Raw genomic sequence first — 8299 nt, forward strand, 5'->3', positions numbered from 1 at the left:
AGAAACAACGGCAAACAAAACTTTTAAATATGATAATTTGTGTAAATTAAAATTTGGTATTTGGAATAAAAAAGCTATAGCTACACAAGCAAGGTAAAAGCACTTAATTGCTAATAAAACATAATTGAAGATCAGTGGGGGAAAAATAATAAAGAATGAATTGTGTGGAATGTACTGTAAACCCCATTAAGGCAAACGCAGACGTCACGTTCGGCAGACGCAGGCGAAACGCTCGGTAAACGCAGACGACACGTTCGGCAGACGCAGGCGAGATGTTCATTGAGACGAGTGCATGTTGCAAAGTCATATTAAAGAACCCTTCGGAACGCCATACGGCAAGGCTTTAAAACGCATGCAAATAATGAACTTTCGTGATTGTGAATAACTAGTGTTCTGTGAGTATAACTCTCTGACACCAGCATTGCACGCGTGCGTGTCTAGCACTGTGTATAGTGATTGGATATTTGCTCATATCAGCACATAGACTCACAGGCACACTTCACAAGCGCGTATTGAACTGTGAATGCTGTACCGAACGGTTTAATATTATAATGAGAATTGTGGCATCCCTAAAGCGTTTGTGCAAAACTGCGGGAAAACTGCAGAAAAAGTGTGGGTGTTGAACCCTCTCACCGGGAAAAGTGTGCCCCACGGGTGCGACGCCCCTGCTTGTGGGCTAATGTAGTATACAAAGTATATACGTCTTATGTTTTAAATGGACCATGATGTTGGCAGAATGTAGTCACGCCCCTGCATGACATTGTGCTTCATTCTGACTACATTTTTGCCAACATCATGGTCTACACCCACTTTATCTCTGATCAGACCCCTTAAGATAATTTGTGACATGGTTCAAAGCAGGGTTTCTGGAGTTGCTGTTCGTCTAAACTCTACAGCTATGGATTCAAGAACGCTGTACGTCTTGTTATGGATGTTACTGTCGTCCACCTCCACTGGAATCAAACTAGATGGAAACGGTTATGTTGACGTTACCATTGCGATCAGTTCAAACGTACCTCAGGATAACACGCTGATTGATAAAATAAAGGTGAATATATACTTTATTTAACAAAAAAGCATTAATGGTTTTAGTGGCTTTTGTCAAAGATAATATTTTGTAGCAGTTTTAAAGAAAATCATAGAAAGACATATACAATCAAGATCATTAATGGTATTTTTTAAAGAACAAATGAAAGTATAATTACTTTTTATAAAAAAATTGTTTTTCTCATTTTTCATTCTGACAGCAAATGGTCACTGAAGGGTCGGTTCATCTTCACCAAGCATTGGATAAAAAGGTCTATTTCAAAGAAGCTACGATACTAGTTCCACCCCACTGGAATAGTAAAGAATTTACCAAAGCAAGAACAGAGTCCTTTGAAAAGGTACAGAGAATTATGGTATTTTATCTTATGTGTCAAATCTTAGTTCAATAATTTCATTAACATACTGCTGACACAATTTCTATGTGAAATGCAGGCAAAAATAAGAATTGATAATGCTAATCCAGCATACGGTGATGAACCCTACACTCATCAGTATGATAAATGTGGAGCTGAGAGTCAGTACATTCATTTCACCCCAAACTTCCTCCGAGACGACGCACTCATTATGCTTTATGGGTCAAGAGGTGAATGTCATTTGTTATTCTTCTGTACAACATTAATGCAGTCATCTGTTTTGCTGTTTGACAAGAATTTTATTTGCAGGAAGGGTCTTGGTTCATGAATGGGCTCATCTGAGATGGGGCGTATATGATGAATACAGTGAAAAAAAGCCATTCTACCACTCTAATGGCCATTTTGAAGCTACAAGGTCATAAAACATAAAACAAAAAGGAAGCGTATTATTAAAATCTCCTTTGAAATTATCTTAACCATTGATTTCCTTCTTATCTTTAGGTGTAGCAAAAACAAAGGTCAGTTTTATGATGAATCACTTCAACCGTGCCGCACTGATCCACAAACTTTACTACCGACTAAGGGGTGCAATTTTTATCCCAACAAATATCAAGAAACACACAACTCCATAATGTTCTCACCAAGCCTGGATTCTGTAAGTACAGATTTTACATGTTTCCACACATGCAGAATGTATCTTTTGCAATGCATTGCATGAAAACATATAGAATTGATGCATTATTCAAAATATTTGGTTTCAGAGTACATTTTGTCGTGAAAAAGAGCATAATTATGAAGCCCCAAACTTGCAAAATGAAAAATGTGGCAAAGCAACATGGACCGTGATATTTGAGGATTCTGTGGATAAAGACGCACTTCATTCTCTAGAACCAATGGCGTCCTCTCCACCAGCACCAACTTTCAAAGTTGTGCAGCGAATGCATCGGGTTGTTTGTCTCGTCCTTGATGTCTCAGGAAGCATGGGAACAGTATGCAAAAACATTAAATTCACTTGAAAACAAAGATGCCATTCCATTATTATAACCTTCAGTGCTCTGATATGAGCTCAATCATTTTGAAAACTGAGAAAGCATATAAACTGATATCACGTTTTTCTAGGACTCCAGAATCCTTCGACTACAGCAAGCTGCCACATATTTCCTGCGGAACATCATTGAGGATCAAGCCAGTGTTGGAATTGTGACCTTTAGTGCTAATGCTAATACTCTCAGCCCCTTGACTACAATTGACAACGAGTCCAAACGAGAGAATCTCATCAAATTGTTGCCAAAAACAACAGGTGGCGCAACAAACATGTGTCAAGGCCTCAATCTAGGCTTACAGGTACCATATTAATGTTTATGATGCGTTCAGTAGCCTATATAGCCTACAGTTTGTTGTGCGCTAATGTTCTGTATTTGTCTTCAAAACTTAAAAGGAACTCAAAAAGGACAATGGGGATGTGGTAGGGGATGAAATAATTTTTCTGACAGATGGTGAAGCGACGGATGACATTAATAGTTGTGTTCCGGACGCAATTAAAAGTGGTGCTTTTATACACACAATAGCGTTGGGTGATAAAGCAGATAAAGCTCTGAGGGAAATGGCTGACAAAACTGGTAAGTAACATTGTCGCATAATGACGTACAGTGTTCCAGATAAAAAGTAACAGTTAAAAATGTTTTCAAAATACATGTTTTCAAACTGCAGGTCGCACAAAGTGTGATAATTGTCTTGCTTTCACACCATGTCAGAAATATGAAAAATATAAGTTCGGAAATTACATTAACACGTTCGGTGGTTTGCATAACTTAAGTGGGACTTGGGCACGTGCTGATTGGTTGAATCCAAGCAGCATTTTATTTCAACCACCATTTTTTAAAAGTCTGTTGCGGTGTGCAGTAAGAGTTGTTTGCTATTTGAATCAACAGTGGAGTTAAAATAAAATTTAAAAAAAACGACAGATGGACTGACAATGAGGTTCAGGCTTTATTAAGCTGGTAGAAAAGTGGAAAAATGTTCACCTACGTCACCGGACTAATTTGCATAATCTTCACAGCACTTTAGACCGTGATGGAAACGCAGACAGCAACAGGTCTGGCGGAAAAAGTTCCTGGGACAAATTGTTTCAGGTCATTTCGGTGGAAGCGCGGCTTTACAGATTTCTGATATGACCTACAAGCGTCTCAGGAAGCATGGAAAAAGTATGCAAAAATACTAACTTCACTCGAAAACAAAGATGCTTCAATTATTATAACCTTAAGTGCTCTGATATGAGCCTAATCATTTTGAAAACTGAGAAAGCATAAAAACTGATATCACATTTTCTAGGCATCCACACATTTCCGACGGAACATCATTGAGGATAAAGCCAGTGTTGGAATTGTAACCTTTAGTACTAATGCTAATACTCTTAGCCACTTGACAACGAGTCCAACCGATAGAATCTCATTGGATTTTTGCCTCAATATAGTCCATTACACATTTACACATGACCACAACCTTTAGCGTCAGTCACTAGCATGCCTCTTGAGTCCAGGGGAGTGAGGTTTACATGCACAGCTCCTACTAGCCTTCGTTACACTCACCCCCCTAAACCTCACTACCATCCGGGTCACAGCACCAAATGTAACCAGTCCTATTCAACCCTCTCCGAGCAGGATTCAAACTGGGGTCGCTGCCGCTAGCACCAGTCTCTAGCGTACCTCTTGAGGGCAGGGGAGTGAGGTTTACACACTCTTACTGGCCTACATCCATTACATATAGGTGGATCTTAACATGAAACATTTTGGGAACTAACAAAATATCAAAGCAAGTGGCAAATCTACAAACATATGATGCTAATAGAATAACAAATGATCTCAGAACTAATGTTCATTTTCTGAGCCACAGTAGTAACTTTTAACTAATTTATCCCACTGTGATTTTTTATATACACTCACCTTAATGATTATTAGGAACACCATACAATATATACATATATTACATACATATAATACTGTGCCTTCAGAACTGCCTTAATTCTACGTGGCATTGATTCAACAAGGTGCTGAAAGCATTCTTTAGAAATGTTGGCCCATATTGATAGGATAGCATCTTGCAGTTGATGGAGATTTGTGGGATGCACATCCAGGGCACGAAGCTCCCGTTCCACCACATCCCAAAGATGCTCTATTGGGTTGAGATCTGGTGGCTGTGGGGGCCATTTTAGTACAGTGAACTCATTGTCATGTTTAAGAAACCAATTTGAAATTATTTGAGCTTTGTGACATGGTGCATTATCCTGCTGGAAGTAGCCATCAGAGGATGGGTACATGGTGGTCATAAAGGGATGGGCATGGTCAGAAACAATGCTCAGGTAGGCCGTGGCGTTTAAACAATGCCCAATTGGCACTAAGGGGCCTAAATTGTGCCAAGAAAACATCCCCCACACCATTACACCACCACCACCAGCCTGCACAGTGGTAACAAGCCATGATGGATCCATGTTCTCATTCTGTTTACGCCAAATTCTGACTCTACCATCTGAATGTCTCAAAAGAAATCGAGACTCATCAGACCAGGCAACATTTTTCCAGTCTGCAACTGTCCAATTTTGGTGAGCTTGTGCAAATTGTAGCCTCTTTTTCCTATTTGTAGTGGAGATGAGTGGTACCCGGTGGGTTCTTCTGCTGTTGTAGCCCATCCACCTCAAGTTTGTGCATGTTGTGGCTCCACAAATGCTTTGCTGCACACCTCGGTTGTAACGAGTGGTTATTTCAGTCAAAGTTGCTCTTCTATCAGCTTGAATCAGTCGGCCCATTCTCCTCTGACCTCTAGCATCAACAAGGCATTTTCACCCACAGGACTGCCTCATACTGGATGTTTTTTCCCTTTTCACACCATTCTTTGTAAACCCTAGAAATGGTTGTGCGTGAAAATCCCAGTAACTGAGCAGATTGTGAAATACTCAGACCAGCCCGTCTGGCACCAACAACCATGCCACGCTCAAAATTGCTTAAATCACCTTTCTTTCCCATTCTGACATTCAGTTTGGAGTTCAGGAGATTGTCTTGACCAAGACCACACCCCTAAATGCATTGAAGCAACTGCCATGTGATTGGTTGATTAGATAATTGCATTAATGAGAAATTGAACAGGTGTTCCTAATAATCCTTTAGGTGAGTGTATATATGGTATATTGTTTGATATTTTGGTATGTAAGTGTGTAAAATACATAAGGGTGGCTACAAATACTTTTGCCACTGTATCCGTCTCATAATATAGTAGGCCTAAATCATAATATTCATTGTTTATTATCGCGTGCATCTTTCTCATAAATTCTATGTTGGAATTAGGTGGGAAATTTATCACTGCCAGTGACGACATTCTCTCTAATCAGCTACTGAATGGATTTTCTTCACTTACAATACCAACAGGAGATCAAACAAAAGACCCAGTTCAGGTTTGACAAGTAATCACTCATTGCCTATGGTAAATGACTTTAAGATTATTATGTATATTCTAATATTTCATTTTTATCACCACTTTAGATAGACAGTGTCGGAATAAAAACATCAGACTGGTTCAATGGGACAATATCAGTGGATCCGACCATTGGTACCAAAACCAGCTTTACAATAACCTATGATAAAGTTTTACCTCGCATTTCCATAAGGTCACCAAGTGGCTCAACCTACAATCACGTACAGATGCGTCATGATCAATCAGCAAAAACAGTCACTTTAAAAGTTCCAGGAACTGCAGAGGTAAAACAACCAGCACAAAATTTCAAAAACTTTCCTAAAACGTTTTTATTAATTAATAATACTATTGTGTGTTTACTAGCCTGGGGACTGGAAGTACAGTATCCAAAGTCAGGCACTTCAGTCTCTGACTATAACAGTAACGAGTCAAGCGGCGCGTGCTGATGTTCCCCCTATTGTTGTCAAAGCCTACATGAACCAGCAGTTCAGTGACGGCACTACACCCATGATAGTTTTTGCTGAGGTCAGTCAGAATTACAAGGCTGTAATAAATGCTGAAGTGTGGGCTACGCTGGAGTCGGACTCTGGGTCCACGCAAACATTACATCTCCTGGACAATGGAGCTGGTAAATTACCAATTATTCTTGTTTAAAGTGTGCACCCAACTCAGATTTAAACTATATAGCCAAAAGTGCTCAAATGAATCGAGAAGTGTTTTACAGGAGCTGATGCTTTCAAAGATGATGGCGTCTATTCCAGATATTTTACACAGATGAAAAAAGGGAGAAGCAGCTTGAAAGTAAGAGTGAAGAACGGAAATGGACAAGCCAGATTTACTCTCCAAAAAAGTGGTGGTGCCCCATACATACCTGGATATGTGGTAAACGGTAAACCATGAGATTGAGACTCCTGAACAAATTGTTCAAACATTTCCTCTACTTGAAATGCATTCATGTGGTTCCTCCAATTTCAGGTGTGGTGGAGCTGAACCCTCCAAAGCCTCCAGTTTCTGATGAATCATTTGTTATCGGAAGCTTTAGCAGAACAGCCACTGGAGAGAGTTTTGAGGTGGTTCTTAAAAGCACAACTCCACCAAATTTCCCTCCTAACAAAATCACAGATCTGAGCGCCGAGATCCAGGAGAACTCTGTGCTTCTCAGCTGGACGGCTCCTGGTGAGGACCTTGACCATGGGACAGGTAATGCATGCAATTAATACAAAATAAATGTTGGAATCACAAAATAGTGTATCCTCTATAGGCCTCACAATGTGTTTCTTTACTTTTAAGCAAAATCCTATGAGATCAGGTGGAGCCATGACCTTCAAGTGCTTCGTCTCAACTTCAGCAATGCTCATGCAGTCAACACAACTGCCGTCTCACCGCAGGAGGCTGCATCAGTTGAACAGCATTCATTCAATCTCAGTTTCACAATCCAAAATGGCACCACACTCTTCTTTGCTATTCAGTCTGAGGACAAAGAAAATGTAAAATCTGAAATTTCAAACATTGCTCGAGCGTCAAAGATGATCCTTGATACAAAACCCACAGAAATGCCAGATCTAGACCTGAAGTTGATGTATCTTGCCATTTCTGTTTGTCTGGCAACTGTGGTGATTATCGGTATTGTTGGGATAGCAGCATGGGCATTGAAACGAAGGAAACTTTCTGGTTCTTAGACTACCACCAACATTAAAGGGATAGTTCACCCAAAAAACTAACTTTTATGTTTATCTGCTTACCCACAGGGCATCCAAGATGTAGGGGTCTTTGTTTCTTCAGTAGAACACAAATTAAGATTTTTAACTCCAACCGATGCAGTGTGAAAGTCGTGTAATGCATGTCAATGGGGATATTTTAGAGTATGAGAGCAATGAGAGTAAAAACAAAGACATACGAATCCATATTAAACCATGCAACTCAACACAAACGCATCGATTCGCTTCAGAAGGCCTTTAACAACAGCACGTTATTTGACGGACAGATGCATTTTTTATGGACTTCAAAAACAGAGCAACTATTACTGCTATAATAATGCTTGGATTAGCCAGAACATTTTTAATATAACTCAGATTTCATTTGTCTGAAAGAAGAATGTCATATACACCTCGGATGACTTGAGGGTGAGTAAATCATGGGCTAATTTTCATTTTTGGGTGAACTATCCCTTTAATATTGGATGCAAAGAAATTATTTCTGTTGTACAACTACTTTGTACTTTCAGTTGTCTTAGTTGTACACCATATTATTGGCAAAATAAAAAAAATGCAATATACAGTTTAGATTTTAGAAATGTTGTTTAGAATTGCTTATATTGGAAATGTTTGTTCAAACGGCATATAATTAACCTTTCACTCAGATGATGTTTAGTTCAAGTTTTGCTTTAGCTATTGCTGTGAACCCTGCAACTAAATAAATACATAACAAATGTGTCT

At 39.4% G+C, this 8299-nt stretch overlaps 1 protein-coding gene across 1 annotated transcript; it reads left to right on the forward strand.

Moving 5' to 3' along the window:
• The first annotated feature begins 834 nt into the window (after positions 1-834).
• On the forward strand, positions 835-8299 carry LOC307131144 (calcium-activated chloride channel regulator 1-like). The gene is made up of 14 exons (XM_079824631.1): positions 835-1048; positions 1248-1385; positions 1480-1630; positions 1710-1815; positions 1902-2055; positions 2162-2389; positions 2520-2744; positions 2839-3019; positions 5738-5844; positions 5933-6148; positions 6228-6492; positions 6589-6753; positions 6840-7064; positions 7155-8299. Exons 1-14 carry the CDS (start codon positions 848-850, stop codon positions 7541-7543), a joined length of 2751 nt encoding a protein of 916 aa, XP_079680757.1. The 5' UTR covers positions 835-847; the 3' UTR covers positions 7544-8299.

This window comes from Gobio gobio (assembly GCF_949357685.1).
Source record: "Gobio gobio genome assembly, chromosome: 8".
NCBI lineage: Eukaryota > Metazoa > Chordata > Actinopteri > Cypriniformes > Gobionidae > Gobio > Gobio gobio.

Bases quoted from the DNA above. Each gene is read 5' to 3' on its own strand.
- LOC307131144 (XM_079824631.1), top strand. From the start codon at position 848: ATGGTTCAAAGCAGGGTTTCTGGAGTTGCTGTTCGTCTAAACTCTACA. The intron at 2,745-2,838 runs GTACCATATTAA...AAAACTTAAAAG, and splicing joins GCCTCAATCTAGGCTTACAG to GAACTCAAAAAGGACAATGG. The intron at 5,845-5,932 runs GTTTGACAAGTA...TCACCACTTTAG, and splicing joins AAACAAAAGACCCAGTTCAG to ATAGACAGTGTCGGAATAAA.